The sequence below is a fragment of the Actinia tenebrosa genome, unplaced genomic scaffold (genome assembly GCF_029948245.1).
Source record: "Actinia tenebrosa isolate PJP-AT-01 unplaced genomic scaffold, QUT_ActTen_1.0 PGA_scaffold2__45_contigs__length_23673736, whole genome shotgun sequence".
Lineage (NCBI taxonomy): Eukaryota > Metazoa > Cnidaria > Anthozoa > Actiniaria > Actiniidae > Actinia > Actinia tenebrosa.
Window position 1 is genome coordinate 1,932,943 of NW_028292579.1, and position 24,240 is coordinate 1,957,182.

The window sequence follows — 24,240 nt, forward strand, 5'->3', positions numbered from 1 at the left end:
TGATGATGGTGATTATGGTGATGATGGTGATGATGATGAATGATGGTGATGATTATAGTGATAATGGTGATGATGATGATGATGATGGTGATGAGTATGGTGATGATGGTGATGACGATGATGGTGATTATGGTGATAATGGTGATGATGATGGTGATGATAATGATGGTGATGATTATGATAATGATGGTGATGATTATGGTGATAATGGTGGTGATGATGAACAAAATGGTGATGGTAATAATGATGACGTTGATGACGATGTTGATGTTGAAGACAATGGCGATCATACTGGTGATGGCCATGGTTATGATAATAATAGTGATGGTGATGATGATGGTGGTGAAGATCAAGATGTCGAGTATGATAATGATAAAGGTTATGGTGGTAACGGTTGTAGTAGTGTAAATGATTAGGATATATTTGAGAATGAACGTAAAATAAGAAGATAATGCTATAGTTAACCCACGATGATGACGATGATATTTGTAATGATGATGATGTGAATATTCAATCTTATTTCAGATTAGTGCTCGTACCTCGATCATTGACTTCACAGTCACCATCAAGGGCCTCGAGGACCAGTTATTGGGCCTAGTGATTCTTACAGAGAAAGCTGTAAGTATAGAAATATAGCACGTACAACCTACACTAACCAAGCTGTTCAAATCTCTATCAATTATTTACACGAACGCCCATGGGGAAGCATAGGTGACTTACCGTTAACAGCGTTCGCCTCTCACCGCGACCAAGGTTCGATTCCCGGACTCGGTGTCGTATGTGAGTAGAGTTGTTTGTTGGTTCTCTCCTGTGCTTCAAGGGTTTTTCTCTGACTTCACAGATTTTCATCCCTCCGCAAAAAGTCTACTTGTAAATTACAATTAAATCATGGAACGAGGGTACAGTCACTCTCGTAAACTAGATTTTTTTCAGTTGAAAATATATTGGTCAATGAACAGAATTTATTATATGGTTAGGATAGTACGTGCGCGCTGATTGGTCGAAAGCTGTGCTTTATTAGTAAACGGAACACAGTGCTGACGCCATCTGCGCGCGAAGTGCTGCTAGATCCTGCGACCGTCTTTCTTTTTGCGTAAATAAATTCAATACGAAATAAAATTAGTAACTATATAATAAAACGATAAAACAGCTTTTTCCGTGCTTCGTTCAATAAAAAAGCACTTAGGAAGCGCCGTAAGCACTCAAGAAGTGTCAGAAGCACTCGCCTATAGATGTTTTATTGAAAAAGCTGTTTTATTTGTTAAATAAATGACAAATTTGCAGCCGTTCGGCGCTTCTCTGCTTGAGGTTTGCGCAAAAAAAAAAGCGTTAATCAAAGCGTTACTCAAAGGGTCCTGTTGATTTTGTTTTAAGGAACTGGAGTCAGAGCGAACGAAACTACTCGAAGACGTGTCGTCTAACAAGAGAAAGATGAAAGAACTTGAAGATAATCTGCTCTATCGCTTAACAAGCACACAGGTGAGTGCGTTAATATATTGTAAACTGGCTTGCAGGCATTTTTAACTTCTTATGTTGGTTAGTGCCATTGTACAGAACATTGTGATTAGAGCGGTGTTCGTATGAGTGGGAAAAGCACACGCCACGAACACGTTCGTGACACAGCAAGGGATACGCCAGACCAATCACATTACACAAGAATTTACTCTCCATCCAATCAAATACACAGGATAGACACGGCGCGGACACGGTCACGCAAAGGTCACGGCATTGTTAAACCAATCACATTGCGCGAGAAAAAACTCAACCAATTAAAATTTTAGAAAACATCACGGTCACGTCAATGTACGCTTATGGCATCGAGCCTTGCACAGTCGTGCGAAAACTGCTCTACTGAAGGCGTATCGTATCGTGTCTTAATAATGTGTTGTGATTGGATAAAGATAAGAATTACTGGAAGACAATGGGAAGCCATTTCAATGTTACGGCATGTCGTACCGTGTACGTGCTGTAAGTCAGTACCGTCTTATTTATGGATTTGTGAACTTGTTTCACGAAAAAATTGGAATAGACCAAATCCACTTGGGCGTAATGCTTTCCCATTTACAGACCACGTGTCATTCTCTTGAGAATGAGATTCTTTGTTTGAGTTGTATCCATATTCATGTACCTCATGTGCAACCGTTAAACAAAGAAATAATACCCTAGGGAATGACACATGGTCTGAAATAGGGGAACAGTAGATTAGGTCTATTTAGAATAAGATGTACAACTGTGATTACGATGTTTCACAGGGTTCGCTTGTAGAAGACGAGTCTCTTATTGAAGTACTCAGTGTTACCAAGCAAACAGCTGAAGAAGTCAGTCAGAAACTCATTGTTGCCGCTGACACGGAGATCAAGATTAACACGGCGCGTGAGGAATTCAGACCAGGTAAACAAAAATAAAGACCTTTAGCATAGTGTTAGCCCTAACCGCTAGGAATCAGGCCCCGAAAAACGCCCGCAAACGCGGCCACTTTTCCACGAACAACTTCGTTATGACGCCTTGCTAAATGTTGAAAGTTTGACGGAAAACGCCCCACGTCGAACAACAATTTGAGGTTTGCGGGGCTAGCGTCGTGGTAAAGGTCTCTAATTAAATTGATGGCGCCCATGGTCGTGGTGCGCAAGCGTGTATTTAAGTCGCTTTACAATAATATTTCAACTTATCGCCGTCAGTGAAATCGCCAAAAAGTGCATCCAGATATAGTTCCAGAATAGTAAACAGTATATATTTACTTTTTTATACATTTGTTCTATTTCATTAGCGGGTTACCTGTTGTAAACCGGTCATAAAATACCTGGGTTTTTTTTCTATTTCAGTGGCGACACGTGGTAGTATCTTGTATTTCCTGATCGTAGAAATGTCCTACGTCAACTGCATGTACCAGACGTCATTGAAACAGTTCCTGGGACTGTTTGACCAATCAATGGCCAGGTACCTATCGACACTATCTTCCTCACTGTTTGCGTTCTGTCATGAATCCAATCAACCCTCCTTCTCAAAAGTATCGTAGATGCGAGGGCAGCACGTAAATACAAAAGACAATCACACTTTTTCTCGCTGGAATTTGTGGCATTTCTTTCGTATTTCCATGTTAGCCTTGCATTCAAGATAATTTTAAGAAGGGTGCATCCAACAAGACATAATGTTTTCCCATTTCAGACCACATGTCATTCAGAATAAAATTCTTTATTTAAGTAGAATCCATATTCATGAATCATCTCATTTATAACCATTAAACAAAGAAATAATACTCTAGGAAATGACAACGAATTCTTCTTTGCGTAATGTTTTCCCATTTCAGACCACGTTTCATTCTCTTGAGAATAAGATTCTTTGTTTGAGTCGTATCCATATTCATGTGTCTTCTCATGCACAACCGTTAGACAAAGGAATGATACTCTAGAGAATAAACACGTGGTTTGTAATGAGAAAACAATGTATTATTTGTATTGTGGTTCCTCCCTCCGTAAAAATCAGCATGTGAGTTGAGTGTTGTATGTTGTAAAAATATAATGTAGTGCTAGTGCGTGTGGAGGGAACGTCACGAAAAAGCCCTTTACGAGGAGTGGTGGTTGTAAATATAAGTTTGTGTACGTTTATATATGTCTATCGAATAGGTTCTTGCGGTGTTTGCTGCGAAATTCTCCATTGCGCACTTTCAAGATAAAGCAAGCGTTGTTTTAGAATGTTGACTTTCGTGGCTAAACGAGGAAACATCGGGAAACATTGTTTCCATGCGTCTTGGAAGCATAAAATGTTTCTGGCGCACAGCAGAAACATTTTTGCTTCTTGGAAGCAAAATTTGTTGCACGCAGCGATGTTTCACATGTCTAAACTTGGAAACATCGGGGAGCATGCCTGCGGTAAACATATTCTGGAAACATGTTTCCTCGTTTAGCCAGGGCCTAATGGAATTATCTACGTTTTTTTAGGTCGCAACCCTCTCCCATCACCAGCAAGAGAATCAGAAACATCATTGATTATCTGACACTAGAAGTCTGGAAATTCTCCTGCCGAGGTCTCTACGAGATTCACAAGTTCTTGTTTACTCTTTTGCTGACTCTGAAGATCGACCTTCAAAATAAGAAGATCAAACATAAGGAATTCATGACGTTGATTAAGGGTGGTGCTTCTCTTGACCTGAAGGGCTGTCCGCCTAAAGCCTGTAGATGGATTACCGATATCACGTGGTTGAACCTTGTGGAACTCAATAAACTACCACAGTTCTCTGATATATTAAACCAGGTGAGAAGCTTTCCCTTTCTTTCATTCTTTCTTTTCTTTCTTTTTTTCTTCCTTTCTTTCCTTCCTTTCTTACTTTCTTACTTGCTTCCTTGCTTCCTTGCTTCCTTCCTTCTTTGCTTCTTTCTTTGCTTCCTTGCTTCCTTCTTTCTTTGCTTCCTTCTTTGCTTCTTTCCTTGCTTCCTTGCTTCCTTGCTTCCTTGCTTCCTTGCTTCCTTGCTTGCTTGCTTCCTTGCTTGCTTGCTTGCTTGCTTCCTTGCTTCCTTGCTTCCTTGCTTCCTTGCTTCCTTGCTTCCTTGCTTCCCTGCTTCCTTGCTTCCTTGCTTGCTTTTTTCTTTGCTTCCTTGCTTCCTTGCTTCCTTGCTTCCCTGCTTCCTTGCTTCCTTGCTTGCTTTTTTCTTTGCTTCCTTGCTTCCTTGCTTCCTTGCTTCCTTGCTTGCTTTTTTCTTTGCTTCCCTGCTTCCTTGCTTCCTTGCTTGCTTTTTTCTTTGCTTCCTTGCTTCCTTGCTTCCTTGCGTCCTTGCTTCCTTGCTTCCCTGCTTCCTTGCTTCCTTGCTTGCTTTTTTCTTTGCTTCCTTGCTTCCTTGCTTCCTTGCTTGCTTTTTTCTTTGCTTCCTTGCTTCCTTCTTTCTTTGCTTCCTTGTTTGCTTCTTTCTTTGCTTTCTTGCTTCCCTGCTTATTCCTCTTTCCATTTTCTCAATCCCATTTAATGTCGTTTTTCATTTCATTTCGAACTCTGACATTTTATTGGCATTTCGTAGACTTCCCAATTTTTTTGTATATATTCCCTTTTATTAATTTCCAAGTTTATGTTTTTCTTAAGGTGCGGTAATACGGGTAACAAAAGCGCACAACTTGTCGCGTAATAAATGCTGCAAATTTGATGCGCGCGAAGTAATATTAGCTCTCCAAGTTGCGCGCTTTTCTTGCCCGTATAACCGCACCTTCGGCGGGCATATTGCATTTATTTTGCACCAAAAATTCTGTTTTCCTTCCATTCATTCCCATGTCTTTCTATTCATTCGTAGATATCTCGTAACGAGAAACAATGGAAGCACTGGTTCGACAAAGAAGCTCCTGAAGAAGCAGAGATACCTGATGGATACGCAAACTCTCTTGATACCTTTAGAAAACTCTTACTCATAAGGTACCAACAAACCTCTTTTTAAAAATAATTAATCTTTACGCGGTAAATATTGCTTTTTTATGACTGAAGACTCATTTATACAGGATTAGACTGCTTAAGAGAGAATCATTTGCAAAAGTCAAGTGTAATGTAAAGAATGTGCAATTTGAATAATACCAATGTGTTAAAATCACACGAAGTTTTAATGGTATCTGTGAATAGCTGACTTGCGCATGCGCCCTATTCCGCTAAGTGGAGCAAAGGCTCAGAATGCGAACATTCCGAATAGATCCGAGTTTTTGCAGCTTTGTTGACCTCAAATGAAATTTCAAAATTTAAGTTCTAATTAAATCAAAGACTGCCGGGCACAGATTAAATGACGATTTCTCGATTAAAACGACTCAGCTGTCAGGCATATACTCCAGTTTTAATATGATTGAAATGTGGTAAATGCCAATCACGATAACACTTGATTTTCTTTTGTATTTTTTCCATTCACATTGCTATTTAGCAATTAGTCCTCGAGCACGAGTAGGCTATTGACTCATACAGGAGGGCGAGAGGACTAATCGTTTTAGTCAAATCCAACTAGTGGGTCAAATATTTAGATGCAAACAAGTCTTGAATTAAAGATAAATTCAATTTTTTGTCTTTCAAAGGTGTCGCTTATTGCTACTAGTAGGATGTAACTTATAGTCTGGTTGTAGCTCATCCAATCAGAATGCAGCATTGATGATAGACCGCTAGTTGGATTTGACTAAATTCCCTACTTTCACATCCCCATAATCAGCCTTGCTTTTTGGGGGGGTAACCAATCAAAAAACTGTCCCAAATTGAAAGGTTTCTTAATTGCATTTATACTATACCTGCTTTTATCTGTAAAATACTGATTATCAGTTTATTCCAAGTTATTTTTGCGTGTACAGATCATCAAGAGTTTTGGTCTTACAGAAAATGTATTGACTTACGAAAAAATGTTTAAAATTTACCTTAAACGTCTTCAAGCTTCTTTCTTTTTTTCTTTTTTTACTTCTTCGTTTTATATTTGGATACCAAACAAGGTATTGTCAACATTGTCTGATCAGCCTTCAGCAAAATAAGTGGGTTTTTACCCTCTGGTCACCCCCCAAAGACGCAAAGTATTATGGGGATGTGAAAGTAGAGAATAGTTATACCCTGGGAAGCCAGAGTTCACAAACCCGAGTCAAATTTATTGCGCGCGAAGTGGAGCAACATTCGTTGTTGCGCGACACATTGCACGGCTTTGCCTGTATTACGCACCTTAAATATGGAATACATTTTCCATTTTAGGTCATGGTGTCCTGACCGCACAATATCACAGGCTCGTAAGTACATCTCTGAGTCGATGGGTAAAGACTATGCAGAGAATGTTATACTGGATCTGGAGAAGACTTGGGAAGAGAGTGATAGCAGAACACCTTTGATTAACCTTCTGTCTATGGGTGCTGATCCGACTGGAATGATTGAAATGATTGCTAAAAAACATAAGTTTGGTGAGTATAGATCTCTTTGACGATGATGGTGATGATGATGGTGATGGAGGTGGTGAAGGTAATGGTGATGGTGATCACCATTACCATCAAAGATCGACTATTTTCCCCTGGGAAACTGAATTCTTTCTCATGTGCCTCCTATCATGGCTGCTATCACGCCTCTATAATTGAAGGTCTATGATTGAGGTTATCAATAAAGAGATGATCATAAGGACAAAATTTGATAAATATTATAAATTGATTTAGATATTGCGTGTGCTTGTTTGACGAGAGTATCAAACATTTAATATCATCTTTTTCGCCCTTGCGCTCCAAATTTGAACGTGCATAGGAAAAATTAGAAGTATTTTGTGCGCATATTATTTTATGTTAGTTCTCCGTGTTTGATAATCCGCTTCGCGTCGTGGTTTTTTGCGGTTCTGTAGTGTTTAATCAAAGTATTAAAAACGAAAAACTATCTTTCTTTTCTTTCAATAAAACACATTATACTCGTGTATTCTGATAATAGTTATCAGATTACTATTAATAATAATATAATATCATTGAATATTTATCTATATATCGATGTTGTCATCAGATTGTCGCGCTATCTCCATGGGACAAGGACAAGAAATTCATGCCAGAAAACTTGTCAACACTTTCATGCAAACGGTAGGTTCTATTAGCCATTCCGAGCTCGGGGGAACTGGGTAGAGTTGGACTTGCAGTGCATTGTGGGGCTGTTTGGGGAAAATAGGCGCCATCTTGGAAATATATGTCTCCTAAATCACTACCACAATGCACTGCAAGTCCAACGGCTAATTAATGTGGAGTTCTCAAATTATATTAATATGTTTGTTCATCCCCATTAATAATATTTTTTTGTTTATTGAAAATAGGCCACTTGCATTATAGCGTCATTTACTACCACTACCAGAATCCCTCGCACACTTTCCTTTGTTCAGTTGATTAGCACCAACTGTCTTACTATTCTCATGAGGGAATACAAATTTGAATAAGTAAGAAAATCCGCGAAGCATTTTGGTAGTGGGAGTAAATTAATGCCATCATGCTAATGACCTATTGGACTCAAAAATTTTATCATTGAGATATATATTTTTCATAGTATTTTAGATATTTTAAAATTGTATATATTGAAAATCCCTTTTTGGCACTTTTCGTGGTTTAAAAAAATGCTATTATTTTTAGTAAGACCATCTTATCACTAGATCAAGAGATCAGATTATCCTCTAACTTATTCATACATTCTAATAACTGTGACGGATCAAAGATTTCAAAAGGGGGGCTTCCAGAAATGCTATTTCCGGCATTTTTAAGGACAAGCGCTATTTTAATCGATTTTATTCTACTAAGCGTAAAGATCATGGTGGGCTTCACAAAGAGGGTTCCGTGGAACCAATGAGACTACCCCTGGATCTACTTCTTCAGTACATTGAAGCATTATTGACAATCGAAACGCGTTATCATCAAAACCTTGTCTTCATTTGACACTGTGATATGACAGGGTGAAGGCACGATTATTGCAATACTTTCTGTTCTCTAGGGTGGATGGGCGCTTCTCCAAAACTGCCATCTTGGCCTCGAATTCATGATGGAAGTAATGGACCTTGTGACGGAAACAGAACAGGTTCACGAGGACTTTAGACTCTGGATGACCACAGAAGAACATCCACAGTTTCCTATTGGTCTTCTACAGGTTTGTTGTTTCACCCATTTTTATTATAGACTGACCCTTTTTCAAATCCGTAAAATTCCGGTGTGCTCCTTTACTACAGACTCATGCCTATTTTAGACCAGGTGACATGCTTGGTGTCGTATGCGAGTAGATTTGTTGGTTGGTTCTCTCCTGTGCTTCAAGGATTTTTCTCCGGGTTCTCCAGTTTTCTTCCCTCCACGAAAACCAACTTCTAAATTCCGATTCGATCATAAAAAACGAGGCCCGCAGGTTTGATACGAGGTGCTACCCTCGTAAAACAAGGACGTTCATTAATTTATTTTATTTTGAGAAACGTTCTCTTCGCAAGCTTCCTCTTTATCACAGGGGTCCTAACCCCAAAACAAAGATATATAGAGAGAAGCAGCTCAGAACATACATACTATATGAATCTTGTCATGCTTTGCTTACCTGATATTTTTTGACGCTTTTGTTTTTTACAGATGTCCATTAAGTTCTCCAACGAACCACCTCAAGGACTGCGCGCAGGATTAAAACGAACTTACAACGGTTAGTGCATTTCTGTAGTTTCATTCATTATTACTACAAAATTTTGCACTAATTTGTAAAATTTTGTTAGTTAACTTTTTCACTACTATGTAGTATGCGCTCTATAACACCAGAAACTACATAGTGAACTATAATGGTCAATGATTTGATTGTTTATGCATGCAAAGGATCTAAGATAAGCATAGCTTTCCAAGGAAATGGAAGGAGAGTTCGATATCAATCTATAGACCCCTTCCACTAAGTCCCTCGAGGAATTGTTCTGAGGGACAAAACAATGGATTTTTTTGCATAAGAAAAGACGCCCTATTGCATTGTCCCTCGGAAGAATTCCTCTAGGAATTTAATGCAAGGGGTCTATATCAACACAATTCTGTGAAACTTTTATTGTTGTATTACTGCTAGCTTTCCAGGAATAAAATAACACCTGCAATGATGTTGTAAGGGACTATTATGATTTATACATATATCAAGATAATTTTGTGAAACTGTCGTATTACTTCTAACTTTCCAGGATTAAAATCCCGAAAAATATATTGTCAGTAATAATGTTGTAATAGTAACATTTTTTAACACCCTGAACAATTATTCACACGTCTCTATCATTGCATCATTCGTCTGGCTTCGATACAAAAGCACGGCTACCTTTCAAGATGGCGCTGGGAACTGTGAAAAGGGACTATGGTTATGATTTTAATGTTGCTGTATCTTACAGGTATCTCTCAAGACCAGTTGGATATTTGCAGTTTATCTCAGTGGAAACCAATGCTTTATGCTGTAGCCTTCCTTCATTCTACTGTACAGGTAACAACACGGTGTACTTTCTAGACACGAGTGTTGTAGGGAATGAGTATAAAAGGAGAGTGCGGAGCACCTAAAATATGAATGATAGTGGTAGAAGTATTGCTGTTGTTGATAATGATGGTGGTAATGATGATGATGATGATTGGGATGATAGTGATGATGATGATAATATGATGGTGATTGGGATGAGGATAACGATGGTGATGGTGATGGGGACGATGATAGCAATGATGATGATAGTGATGATGGTGATGATGATGGTGATGATGATGGTGATGAGGATGATGATGATGATAGTGGTGATGGTGATGATGTTGGTGATGATGATGGTGATTGGGATGATGATAACGCTGATGATGATAGTGATGATGGTGATGAGGATGACGATATGGTGATGATGATGATGGGGATGATGATGATAGTGATGGTGATGATAAATATAATGGTGATGGGGATGATGATAACAATGATGATGATAGTGATGATGGTGATGAGGATGGTGATGAGGATGACTATGGTGATGATGAGGATGGTGCTAGTGATGATGATGATAATTATGGTAATGATGATGGTGATGGTAATGATGATTATGATGACGATGATGATGATGATGATGTTGGCCCAGAGGATCACGTTAACGACGACGGTAGTGGTGGTGATGTAGAGCATGATAATCACTACCATAACATCACGTATACTCCATTTTCTCCATATCCAACTCCAATACTATCATTCTGTTGTCCAGGAGCGTCGCAAGTATGGCCCCCTTGGGTGGAATATCCCTTACGAATTCAACCAAGCAGATTTCACAGCCAGCGTACAGTTCGTCCAGAATCATCTAGATGACATGGACATCAAGAAGGGTGTGTCCTGGAACACTGTACGGTACATGTTAGGCGAGGTCCAGTATGGTGGACGAGTTACTGATGACTTCGATAAGAGACTGCTGAACACATTCGCTAAGGTATACAACTTAATAGCTTTGGCTCTTATATAATACTGTGGGAAAATAGAGCCCTAAGCAGCATATTAGGTGAAAGCCCAACGATCGTTTTAGAAGTTACAAGTTGATTTTTGAGTAGGGAATAAAACTGGAGAACCTGGGGAAAAACCCTCGAAGCACAGGAGAGAAACAACCAACTAACGACCCTACTCACATACGACACAGAGTCCTGAATTCGAACCCGGTCGCATTGGTCTATTCTTATTCCTACACGTTATTCAATAATTCTCAAGGAAACGGAAAAGAAATCTGATGAAAGCAAATCCTTTTCAGCTTATTATCTTTTAAACTTTCTACTGTTTCAAAGCCTCTAAGATAAGCATTGAGTTCAAATACACCGAGTAATTGAAATAAATGTTATTTCCAATCGATTGACAAGTGACGCTTTATAGTATGCATTTTGGCGAAAAAGCCCGAAGTATTACCTCACTCTAAATGTAACTTGTAAATGTAAATTTAAAAACATTTTCTTCCACTCATATTCTGTAGGTGTGGTTCAGTGAGAGCATGTTCAGTCAGAACTTCAACTTCTACAAAGGCTATACCATCCCAAAATGTAACTCACTCCAACAGTTCATGGACCACATCGAGAACCTGAAGCTTGTGGACTCACCTGAGGTGTTTGGCTTGCACCCTAATGCTGATATCACGTGAGTACCTCATGATCACTTAGACACTTGACCACATGACCACTTACCACTAAGCTCGTGAATTCACGTGAGGTGTTCGGCTTGACATCACGTGAGTATCTGAGGTGTTTGGCTTGCACCTAATGCTGACATCACGTGAATACCACATGATCACTTACTTTAGACACTTATTTCGAAAAAGGCTGTCGGATGTATTTTATTTACCGCTCAGGAGGTCCGGATAGGGAAAAACTGTACCCAAGGACTTGAATTTACGTTTTCAAGACCGAAGGCACAGTTTTTTTCCTATCTGGACCAGCTTTAGTATTTTAAAAATACATTCGCGGGCAAATGCCTTACCCACGTTTTTTTTCCACCTCAAACCTTTCATGACAAAATATTATAGAAGTTTGATGCGCAAATGAATGTTCGGGGTCACCGAACTCACTGAAGAGTAAGATAATATCAAAGTGCAGCCCTTTTGTCGTCCATAATTGGCTTGCGCACAGCCATAATAAGCCAAGCGTAATGGATTGCTAGAACATTCTTGAAACAACTGTCGAATAACCTATAGAATAATATTTTGTCTGAAGATTTACAAGTACGTACAACAAACTTCTAGCTTTTGGCCACCATGCCACCATGCCACCATGCCACCATGCAACACTCGGTGACGCTTTGGCCTACACGTATAGATTAAAGTTTTTGCAGAACAGATGCGTACAAGCAATGCCTGCGAACGTCCTTAATCAGGCAGCCTTTTTTACGTTTCCCTCTTTATGTTTTTGACTCGAACCTAAACTAATGGCTATTATCTCATCAGATACCAGAGTAACCTCGCTAAGGCCTGCCTCGACACCATCCTCAGTATTCAACCCAAAGACAGCGCGAGCGGAGCTGGCGAAACTAGAGAATCTATCGTACAGAGAATGGCTGATGACATGCTGGAGAAGTTACCAGAGGATTACATCAAACACGAGGTAAATATTTGATCTAGAAACACTAGTGCTTGCCCATACTGAGGGAGGGGGAAGGGTCGGGTGTTAAATGGATGCGTGTAACGCACTGTTGTAGAAATAGAAAATGCGCGCGCGTGCTGTGTACAATTATAAAGCACACGTGGATTGGCAGAACAAGAAAGAAGTAGAAGCTACTGTTACAGGAGGCAATGTTTTAGAACTTGCAATGCGCGCTCATGGTGTGTGCTCTCATAATGCACGCTCTCCAACCAATCAAGAGTGGCATGTTATGGAATATCTCACCACAAGGCAAGGGGCGTATGCCATAGTGTGCCACTAGGAAACACAGCTTAACTATTGCACCTCATATTATAAAACATTGTAACGCACGATGAGAAGAACGAGAGGGAATATACACTGGTTTTTCTGGGGTTTTTTTATTGACTCCGTTTTTTTGTTTTTTGTTTTGTTTTTGATATGAGATATAAACACAGTGTTGTACACAAAATCCTGATGAGGCCATGCGCACGCATAAAGGACATTTTTGATTTCATTTTTCCATCATTGATCTCATAAAACTTTCATCATTATTTGAAAAGGTTAAAGCAAAACTCCAGAAAATGGGCGCATTATCACCGATGAACATATTCTTGAGGCAAGAGATTGATCGTATGCAGCGAGTGATATCAGCTGTACGTCAGACCCTGACTGACCTCAAACTGGCTATTGACGGCAGTATTATCATGAGTGAGGTAAGGACGGATAGATGATGATGATGATGGTTGTGATGGTGATGAAGGTGGTGGTGATGATGATGATAGTGATGATAGTGATGATAGTGATGATAGTGATGATAGTGACGATAGTGATGATAGTGATGATGATGATAATAATGATGGTAGTGGTTGTGATAATGTTGATGATGAAGATGATGACTGTGTTGGTGGTGATGATGATAATGATTTTGAGGATGATAACGATGAGGATGATGATGATGGTGATGATGATGATGATGACGATGATGATAATGATAATGATAATGATGATGTTTAATGATGATGTTTAATGATGATGGCGATAATGAATGATGATGATTATGAAGATGTTGTTGATATTGAATGTTGATTATGATGGTGATGATGATGGTGATTGGGATTGTGATAATGATAATGAAGATGATGAAGTTAGTTAATGATGATTGTGATAGTGATGGTGATGATGATTGCGTTAGTCATGATAATCTTGATGCCCAATTTCTCAAACTATAATCCTGATTACAGACACTACGTGATTCCCTGGACTGTATGTACGACGCACGGATCCCAGAACACTGGAAAAAGGTTGGTTACTGTCATTATCCCTCTGTAAGTACGCTCATATTCTCTCCTTAAAAAAAACCAATTTATTCCTAGATTTCCTGGGAATCTTCCACCCTGGGCTTCTGGTTTACGGAGCTGATAGAGCGCAATGCACAATTCCGTTCCTGGTGTTTTGATGGTCGCCCTAATGTGTTCTGGATGACTGGATTCTTCAATCCTCAGGGATTCTTGACAGCCATGAGACAGGTGAGGCACCTTATTTAAGTTCCTACTTCGATTACTAATATGGTAACACGTTTTAAGCTCTGTTTGTTACTGCACTATTTATAGGAAGTCACTCGTGCGCACAAAGGCTGGGCACTAGACTGCGTAGTCCTACACAACGACGTCACTCGGTTCTTCAAAGATGACATCACAAGTCCCCCAACTGAAGGTGTCTACGTGCATGGATTGTACCTAGACGGTGCAGGATGGGATCGACGAGGATGTAAGCTGATAGAACCTGCACCTAAAGTGCTTTTCACCTCTATCCCTGTGGTTCATATTTATGCGATCAACTCTACCGGGGGTAGGGACAATCGATTGTACCAATGCCCTATTTATAAGAAGCCGCGACGCACAGACCTGACGTACATTGCCTGCGTGGACCTGAAGACCAATCAGAACCCAGATCACTGGATACTACGTGGAGTGGCTTTGCTATGTGATATCAAGTAAAACAGTATATATATCATATGGAGATTATTTGATAGTTTTATAGATATTTTATAGACTTCTTCGTTAGATTATAACAGATTTCGTATGACTGTGAAAAGCTGGCGGTACGAACGCGGTGGTGACACAGCGAGGCATGCGCCTAACCAATCATGTTGCGCGCCAGAAAAAATATAATCAGCCAATCAAAATCCTAGGAAACATCGCGGCAAGGCACGCTTACGACACCGAGCTTTTCACAGTCATACGAAAACTGCTTTAGAAAGATACGTGTTACTACTTTCTATAACGTATGTTAGTCTGTAGGACCCATGAAAAGCTTAAATTTCGTCGCCCGGAAAACCGACTAAGCCAAAGAAGAATTTCGTAGACCATAGAAATAAGAACGTCAGGAATAAATAGGAATAGCATTTTAATGTGATTTGTAAAACAATATCGGCTTAAAACCTTAAACGTTTCTCTGATTTGTTCCGCGCATTCACACGATTTCAAACATGCGCAGTAAAGTTGCTTTATCTTGTTCGAAATAAAGCGCGTGCGCTAACTTTCTTTACTTTCTGCGCATGCGTGATAACCAATAAATTTTTAGACAAAGTTTTATATATTCGATATAGTGCACCTCCTAGAGTTAGAGTGTTGACAAAAAGTTTTATATACCCGATATAGCGCACCTCTTAGAGTTAGCCTTGAAGATATTGTATATATACAAATACGTTCACACATCCAATGATGGATGTCACGTGAGCACAGCTGAGTTTTCTTTGTACAGTAAATTATTTATTGATATGATAACTGATTATGATTTGAGTAGTGATTAATAAAACATTGAATAAGTTACTTGTGTGGTAGACTTACAACAGGGCAAACAATGGACCACTTCAATTCAGGCCATGTGTCATTTCCTAGAATATAGTAAATAGAGGATATTACATGGGCACGTGGAGATACGAAATTTATCTTGGAGTGTTGAAAAGATCTCTCACGAGTGAGCGCAGCGAACGAGTGCGAGACTTTCAACACGAGAAGATAAATTTCGTATCTCCAAGTGCCCATGTAATATTCTGTTTATTATATAATTATCCATAAAATCAACTTAACAAGCTTTTTATTATTATAAAAAGTTCTTATTTATAAACCAATAGCTTAAATATACATGGTAACGATATTTTCACATGTGAAAATAACATGTTATTTTCACGTGTGAAACAATCCGTTTTTCGAAAAGGAGAAATATAGGTATTTTATGGATAATTATATGATAAGTTTGCTTAACGGTTGCACACGAGAAGACAAATAATATGGATACCACTCCAAAAAATAATCTTTATATTTGTTCCCAACGAATTTGGTTTATTTGTTTGATGTTTCCCCGGAAAAACTTCCACTACACTCCCTACCCCTTCCCCCTCTTCTAAAGTGCTCCACCCTTCCTGCAATCTTAGAAATTTTCCCCCCAAATAGAAGCTTTGCATCATCACTTGCTGGCACCCATAATACAGCTTGGGCTGCCTGTGGTTAGATGGCAGAACAATAAGATCCCTTTGCTCTTGGGAATTGAATTCTTTCTCATGTAAAACGATTGTGTGATGCAAAGCTTCTAAACTTTCCTTTACCTTTTACCAGAACAAACTCAATATTACTATTTTGAAAGTCATAAAAAATTGCGTTCTTCCTTTGGGCTGCCTGTGCCTCGAGCCTTCAGTTACCTTTGATCAGCGGAACATCGAGAGTTAAAATGGCGGCTGTATTTTCGTACGAAGTCGGAGGCAAAATAGATATTTTAATTTGTTTATTGGCAAACTTAACTTATGGCTGGAATCTGCAGGTACGTATGAAACTTGAGTACTAATGTTTTGCCGCGAGAAGGAAGAAAACATCAAGAGATCGAGCTTTTCATTGAAAAGCAGTTTTGACGTTTGAGAGAGTGAAAGCGTCAGGCAAAATTATGGGAAAACTGCATTTGAATGAAGAGCTGGATCTCTTTATCGCCGAGGAGTTGCTCAGAGATATTTTTGTAGGGAGCAATAAGGGCAGTCTGAGAAAACTTTCTGTGGTAATTTATTGATGATTCTGAGACCTATGGATGTATTGATCGCTTATATTTCCAATAACATGATGAAACACATGTTAAAATTTTTTTTCATTGATTTCTTCAAAATGAAACAGATGAATTTGTTTGAAACTTTTCCATTTCGTGTTCTACAGTGTTTACAGTGCATTGATTGGCTTGGCTCGCGTGGTAATGAATACGAAAGGTATTTAGATTAAACTGTTTTCAATTCGCAAAATTTGTTTAGGTTTACTATGGAAACGCTGATTACCTTAAAAAAATCGCTCACAACTTTCATCCAAACCTAACATCTGGTATAGAATACTGATACATTGAGCTAAGGGTGTAAGATTGTGTATAACTGGATTTTAAGAGTGAAGGGTGGTTTAAAAAACTACGTAGAGGCACCTTAAGATATAAACCATTTTCATGAAAGTTTGTCACGAGTTTACAGCTGTAAGTTATTTTTTTAATTGCAAACTTGTCTTACTTGGCCAAATTTTTGATCACCACTTAGAGTGGCTTCACTTAACCCTGGAATTCTAAATAGACTAATCGGGGTTAGTAAATCTTATCTTCCTTCCATGCTTCCCTCCATTCTTAAGGAGTGTGCCTACTATTGTCCATGCGCACACATACTGCGCATCTATATTTGAGGAATTTTAAAATTTATTACTCAAGTTGCACGAAACAAAGCGTTTATTTTCAATAAAGATTAAAGCAGAAAACGATTTTAAGTAACCCAGGCTTGTCAAAGAGATAATTTGCTAAGGCTCAAGTAATATTTGCACATGTTTTGAGAAAATGGCAGACTCATATTTCTAAAAAACCAAATCCTTTCAATAATAAAGCTTATTACCATTACTTTAGAATTAATCCTATAAAACTTGAATAAAAACAAACAAGAAATACATATCAAATTGAAAATTTATGATTTATTATTATCTAGGTGTGTAATCATAGTTTTAAAAAACCTTTTTTATGTCGCTAAACACTTTCACCATGAAAGTCTTTTACTTTGGAGTTTTCAATCTAAAAAATCATCTTATTACATATCAAATATTTCAGAAATTCTTTTCTGCTGTGAAGTAAAAAGTCAATAATAACTTATTGTATCTTTGAAACCAAAAGTCTTCCTGGAACTATAAAGCATGAAGATATTGAGTTTTTCTCTGTGTTTTTCGCTTGCATGGCAGAGAAGCAGCATGTTTAGCTGATGTGCAGATGTGCCAAAAATGAAAACAGAGTTTGCATGCTGTGTAAGGCTTGTCACACATTCGGCATAAGATTTATCCCTAATGATATTCTTAGAAAATTCGTATATGTTATGAATTATAAAGTAAATGCCAAATTAGCCTTGAAATGAAATTTATAAAAAATAATTGGTTTTGAAAAGAATATGGACACAATCTCTATGTACCTAATGATCGCAAAATACAGAGCACGAAGCTAAAAATATATATATTATGGCCAACTATTAGCAACTATTGGAAGAATGGGGAGTATTTTAGTAAAGAATGATTTGGATTAAAAATTTCTCAAAATCTTTTGAAAATGTTTTTTTTTTTTGTGTTAGTAAAATCATGACGTCATCACTTGTTAATGATTTTTAAGCTCTATCATTTCTCTTAAATGCATGGTGACCTCTACTCTGTAACCAGAATTTAACAACCCTTTGATAGGTTAAAACAATTCACAGTCATTTAAAAAAAATAATTGATCCTCAATTAGTGGGCACTACCCTTAAATCCTTGCTTCCATTCATGCATCAATTCATGCTTCCATCCATTGCTTCCATCCATGCTTCCATCAATGCTTCCATCCATCCATGCTTCCATCCATGCTTCCATCCATGCTTCTATCAATGCTTCCATCCATCCATGCTTCTATCAATGCTTCCATCCATGCTTCCATCCATCCATGCATCCATCCATGCTTCTATCAATGCTTCCATCCATGCTTCCATCCATGCTTCCATCTATGCTTCCATCCATGCTTCCATCCATGCTTCCATCCATGCTTCCATCCATGCTTCCATCTATGCTTCCATCCATGCTTCCATCCATGCTTCCATCTATGCTTCCATCCATGCTTTCATCCATGCTTCCATCTATGCTTCCATCTATGCTTCCATCCTTGCTTGCTTTGATTCTGATTCCTCTGATTCCTTTCATTCTGATTCTGATGGCGGTGGTGAAATTCATTGCCATTGGAGACAATATTTTGTTGCAATTGGAGCTTGCAATAGACCTCCTCCGCTCAGGCATAATGTTTTCCCAAGAGTATCATTTCTTTGTTTAGCGTTCGCTTCTCATTTGCACATGAGAGGACATATGAATATAGATACAAATCAAACAAAGAATCTTATTCTCAAGAGAATGATAGTGGTCTGAAATGGGAAAACATGCCTGAGCCAAAGAGCTCTATTAGTGTTAAATAGATGACAAAATTACTATAAATGCATGATACTTCAAGGGGAAACAGCACATTATATCTTTTTACACATCTAATGCTTAATTTATTAGTGTAATACATAGGGATGGCAGGTCCACATATATTGAGGGAGTGGTGTAACAGCTGGGATGTGTGTATGTGTAGAACTCCATCAGTACAAATCTATGCATGGAGCAAATCATTTAGACACAAAGGGCTTCCATACTATCCCAACATAGGAAAAAATGTTTTTGCAAACGTATGCAACAGCAATAACCTGCATTGTAAGCTTGGCGCTTCCTTACACGACTTACAGCTGTATGCTTGGGAGGGGGGAGTGTTATTTAACTGCAGTAAGTTTATTGCAGAAATTTAATATTGGCCCAACCTTTAACTTGGATAATGTTCTGTTATTTCAGTATTTGGACTTCCATTTGAATGAAGATACAAGCAAATCACTGAAGAGAGGACTGTGAGCAGTGTTATGAAGTCATATGTTCATCCCGGCAGCAGGACAACAAGTCTGGCAAGTTAGCATGTACATATTTAAAGAATTTTACATTACTTTACTGCTAAGGCCAAACAAAAAAATAAGTGAGTTTTCTGTTGTGCAACTGACCCTAACTTTCTTGCCAATTTTGCTGACCCTAATATTTTTTTTATTCCCAAATGCACTACAGGGTGAAAAAATCCGAGCTACCGACCCCAAATATTTTTCTTATGCAACAGGAAACACACTTGTTCTAAGTTTTTTAGGACAGCAATAGGGGGTGTTGGGAAATAAGGTATATATTAACCCACCATTTGGACACTGGTCAGGCTTTTGAAAATGTGGTCTGGTATTTTTATCGTGTAATCAATATTTTTGTGAGAGGGAAAATGATTCTAATAGTAAAAGTAAAAGTGTTGAAATTATATCGAGACCAACAGTACTGGATTGGATTGGATGGGATTTCCATTGGATTGGATGGGATCAAGGACAGATCCAGGGGGGGCAAAGCCCCCCTTCAGCAGATAAAAAAACAAAACTGAAGAATTAGATGCTTTTTTTATTATTTTCCGTTGTGTTGACAAGAGAAACTCAATTAGCCCCCCCTAAAATTTTGGCTGGATCCGCCCTTGAGGATTCCATTGGATGGGATGGGATTCCATTGGATTGGATGGGATTTCATTGGATTGGATGGGATTTCATTGGATTGGATGGGATTTCATTGGATTGGATGAGATTTCATTGGATTGGGTGGGATTTCATTGGATTGGATGAGATTTCATTGGATTGGATGGGATTTCATTGGATTGGATGGGATTTCATTGGATTGGATGGGATTTCATTGGATTGGATGGGATTTCATTGGATTGGATGGGATTTCATTGGATTGGATGAGATTTCATTGGATTGGGTGGGATTTCATTGGATTGGATGAGATTTCATTGGATTGGATGGGATTTCATTGGATTGGATGGGATTTCATTGGATTGGATGGGATTTCATTGGATTGGATGGGATTTTATTGGATTGGATGGGATTTCATTGGATTGGATGGGATTTCATTGGATTGGATGGGATTTCATTGGATTGGATGAGATTTCATTGGATTGGGTGGGATTTCATTGGATTGGATGAGATTTCATTGGATTGGATGGGATTTCATTGGATTGGATGGGATTTCATTGGATTGGATGGGATTTCATTGGATTGGATGGGATTCTATTGGATAGGATGTTGTGCATTGTTAACTTCTCTTTATGCTGTCTTGATTGATAAATATATTAACCTTGTGATTCATGATAAAAATAGTTTATTTTTCGTTCTTCTGTTAATTGATTTCAGAAGGTGTTCGTCTTGAAGAATGGCAAAATAAACGACAAAAGAAATCAAGAGAAGAAAAGAAAATTGCAAACAGAGAGAGAAATGAGGAACAAGAATCCAAGAGAAACGAAAGAAAACCAACAGAAGAGACGATTAGTTTATGAAATGCAAAAAAGGAAAAAGAAAAAGTAGATAGTATAGGAAAATATAAAATAAAACAAACTAGTAAAATAAAGAAGTAAAGAATCGTGAAGAATAGGTAGTTAAATGAATAAGAATTTGACAAAATGGACCCAATAAGGATGAAAAGTTGAAAGGTAAAAGTAAAACCGAGGGAAGAGAGAAGAAAAGAGGTGAGAAGTATATATAAATAATGACTGTAAAGAATAAAAATAAAGAGATTTTCATTAAAATACTTTTAAAACAATACAAAATCTCAGTCGTGACTATATGCCCTCCCCACCCCAACACACACTACCCCCCCCCCCCCCCCCTCCACCATAACACGCACTCCCCTCCCCCCACCAAAACGCACCTCCAAAGGACTGGAGGCTTTAGGCGGCTTTCAGAATTATCTTGAATGCGAGTCTTACAGGAAAAAACAAAAAAGAAAAGAAAAGAAATACCGCACATTTCTACGAGAAAAGCTGTGATTTGTTTTGTATTTTCCTGTTCTGCTCGTTTTCAGGATAATCGTGAGAGTAACTGGACAATGACCCATCAACACCCTGACCGTCACCAAGAAACAAAGAAATAATACTCAAAGGATTGACAAATGAACAATAAAGGCACTTAACAAAGTGCTAGATTCTTTGAGGCTTGCTGATTCTATGGAAGAAAGAAATGATGCTTGAGGGAACGACGTGATCAAAACACGGAGCGCTCGCAGTCCTTCTTTCGGGTCCTTTTCTCTCCAAAACAGAAGTAACACATCCACGGGTTTCTACTGTATTCACCCAAAAATGATGTCATATTTTTTTACTTTGGGCGTTGTGTAGTCACGCGTTATTCCCTCGGGTAATTGTTTCATCGTACGCTTCAAAACACTTATTCAAACTGAAATAAAGAAGAAAAATTAATGCGCATAATTTACTAGTATCAAACGGTTGCTCTGTGCTATATTGCTTCAAGAAGTAAAGCCCCTATTTTACTCGCTGTAACTTTTAGCTAAACTTGTTCGACGTCTTTGCGCGACAAATTTCACGGGGGTGTAACACGGCACAGTTTTATCCTTAAACCTGCTCGCGAAGTTTCGGTAACCGGCACGAGTATATAAAAACCAAAAGTTGTTCACAAGTTTTAGCTTTAAGTTTCATTGTGTTAAAGGGACTTAAAATCAAAACAGGCGCGCGAAGTGGCGAAGCCGGATGAGTTAATAAAGTTTATAACTTATTAAAGTGCATTAAAAAATGTTGGCGCTTCATGCGTCTTGAAATCTTTGTTTGTTCCTCTTTGTCTCAGGGTATATTTTATTCTTGGTAGGGTGGAGTCTAGATATTGAAGGGTACTTTTCAGCTGTTGTTTAATTTAATTTTTTTGTTTTCTGTTTTTATGCGTCAGACAATAAAAGTCACACAATAAAAGTTCAATATTCTTTTATTATCAACTGCGTGATCCAATGAATTAAACACAAAGAGAATAACTTCAAACCCCCGAAAAAAATTTTGTCACAAAAAATTAAAAAATCACACCCAAAAAACACAAAATTGATGGTCACGTGACTAGTAACGTGACTAATTAATATAATGGTGTTTTTGCCCTAAAAAAGGAGTTTTTTCAGGTTTTTCTGCTGCGTAAAGTGCTGACATAGTATCTTCTAGTGATATTTTACGATTTAGGCTAAGAATATTGTTAGAAAATTGCCGAAATTTTGATAAAAAATAAAGTTTTTTGTGGGATCCCTGTGTAAAATGCTAGTATCCAGTCTCTTGGTGTGACTTGTGCCATTTGAATCTTGCTTCCTTCGCAGTTCGACGTGTGTCAATCTGTGGAAATATAAAGAAGAGATTTTACTAGGACAAAAAAAATTATTCGCTCGTGCTCCATCTAACAGATAGGCAAGGACACTAGAACTATGAAAGGTAAGACTTATTCTGTTTTTCTGCGTTATTTTTGTGTTTTTCCGTATTTTTAACCGGTTTAAAGACTTCGAATGTTCGATTGTACGCCATGACACGTGTTGGCTTTGAACTCTAAGAATTTCACTTTTTCTGGCAAAATACAATTAAATTTGCCACAAATATGTAATTTTTGGAACCTTTTAAATAGTTTCTAAACTTAGTTTGAGTGTATTTTAATTTTTTTTAATATTTTGAAACTTTGGTTTTTATCGCAACTTTAAGACCCTCTCTCCCTCGTTAAAAGCATAAAAATTCTAAATATTAATGTCCTAATGACTTATCTTTCTTTGTATTGCAGATTTAAAAGTATAACTTACACGTAAAACTCTCCATAAAACTGTCCAGTGATCTGTAACAAGATGGCTGCCGATACCTGACATCTGAACCTCACTACCATACTGCATCTTGACTCTAACCAATATATAATGGAATACTTCAGTATTAATCTGGTAATGATGGGTATACTACACTAAAACAAGAAGCAAAATCACTTAATAACAGTGTTGTCTATGAGTATTGAACTGTTGATGACCCTGTGACCTTCATAACAATAAAGACTCGCCTCGTTGCTGTATGGATGTTGACCTGAATATCAACCTGATGACCCTGTGACCTACAATAAAGACTCACCTTGTTGCCACAAAAGTGTTGATCATACCCCAAGCAGCAGTTTATTACTAATCATCAGGTATGTATTTTACTCTGGAGAACATACATAAGTTAGTTATACAATGCTTTGTTGAGACACTCTATGGGCTTTTATTTCTCAAAACCAACATGGTAGATGTCAGACAACCACAGGGTTCCCACTGTACAACATGGTCTACTGCTGACCAGTAAACTTACAGGACTGAAGGATTGACATGGATTATAGAACATTTATACAATCAAGTCTTAACTAGTAACTGCTAGTAATATAATCATTTCAACAAATATCTATGATGTATTCAGGTTTCTAAACAGATCTCTTTCACTTTTTCAACAGCTTGATAACAAGTATTGGTATGTGTCATCATTAGATTGTGATGATACTACATTGCATCAAGCTATTGCCAGCAGATGTATGACAGACAAGTAAGTTAAACCATTAGCTATGTTATAGAATATAAAAATGCATCCATTCTAAATGGTCTACTTTGATGTGGCAGCCATCTTGCCAAGGGGCAAAATGAAACAAATATAATGGAAAATGAAGTTTCATGTGTTTATTCTTTTTATAGGTAAAGGTGATCGATATGTCATAGGCACATTTTAAAATGCCATGTTGAATTTGCAGCATTTAAAAAAGTA

The 24,240-nt window shown here is 38.0% G+C and overlaps 1 protein-coding gene and 2 long non-coding RNA genes across 3 annotated transcripts in view; 2 read left to right on the forward strand and 1 right to left on the reverse strand.

Annotated features, from left to right (window-relative positions):
* Positions 1 to 15,374, forward strand: part of LOC116304022 (dynein axonemal heavy chain 5-like) — a 71,274-nt gene extending 55,900 nt beyond the window's left edge. Inside the window, exons 62-79 of the mRNA XM_089033928.1 lie at positions 526 to 618; positions 1,375 to 1,479; positions 2,253 to 2,391; positions 2,823 to 2,937; positions 3,939 to 4,251; positions 5,277 to 5,395; positions 6,686 to 6,888; positions 7,466 to 7,539; positions 8,432 to 8,584; positions 9,046 to 9,112; positions 9,825 to 9,913; positions 10,659 to 10,877; positions 11,406 to 11,566; positions 12,369 to 12,525; positions 13,104 to 13,256; positions 13,785 to 13,844; positions 13,917 to 14,069; positions 14,154 to 15,374. Of these exons, the coding sequence (XP_088890054.1) occupies positions 526 to 618; positions 1,375 to 1,479; positions 2,253 to 2,391; positions 2,823 to 2,937; positions 3,939 to 4,251; positions 5,277 to 5,395; positions 6,686 to 6,888; positions 7,466 to 7,539; positions 8,432 to 8,584; positions 9,046 to 9,112; positions 9,825 to 9,913; positions 10,659 to 10,877; positions 11,406 to 11,566; positions 12,369 to 12,525; positions 13,104 to 13,256; positions 13,785 to 13,844; positions 13,917 to 14,069; positions 14,154 to 14,540 (2,760 nt within the window). The 3' untranslated portion in view covers positions 14,541 to 15,374. The remainder of the gene's footprint in view (positions 1 to 525; positions 619 to 1,374; positions 1,480 to 2,252; positions 2,392 to 2,822; positions 2,938 to 3,938; positions 4,252 to 5,276; positions 5,396 to 6,685; positions 6,889 to 7,465; positions 7,540 to 8,431; positions 8,585 to 9,045; positions 9,113 to 9,824; positions 9,914 to 10,658; positions 10,878 to 11,405; positions 11,567 to 12,368; positions 12,526 to 13,103; positions 13,257 to 13,784; positions 13,845 to 13,916; positions 14,070 to 14,153) is intronic.
* Positions 15,375 to 16,260: 886 nt separating this feature from the next.
* On the forward strand, positions 16,261 to 21,224 carry LOC116304023 (uncharacterized). The gene is made up of 4 exons (XR_016120526.1): positions 16,261 to 16,362; positions 16,743 to 16,792; positions 19,440 to 19,558; positions 20,852 to 21,224. It is a non-coding gene; the product is annotated as an uncharacterized LOC116304023 (long non-coding RNA).
* Positions 21,225 to 22,582: 1,358 nt separating this feature from the next.
* LOC148908962 (uncharacterized) lies at positions 22,583 to 23,807 on the reverse strand. Its single transcript, XR_016120344.1, has 3 exons — positions 23,581 to 23,807; positions 23,268 to 23,361; positions 22,583 to 22,815 (listed from the first exon to the last, which is right to left on the reverse strand). It is a non-coding gene; the product is annotated as an uncharacterized LOC148908962 (long non-coding RNA).
* Positions 23,808 to 24,240: the final 433 nt, after the last annotated feature.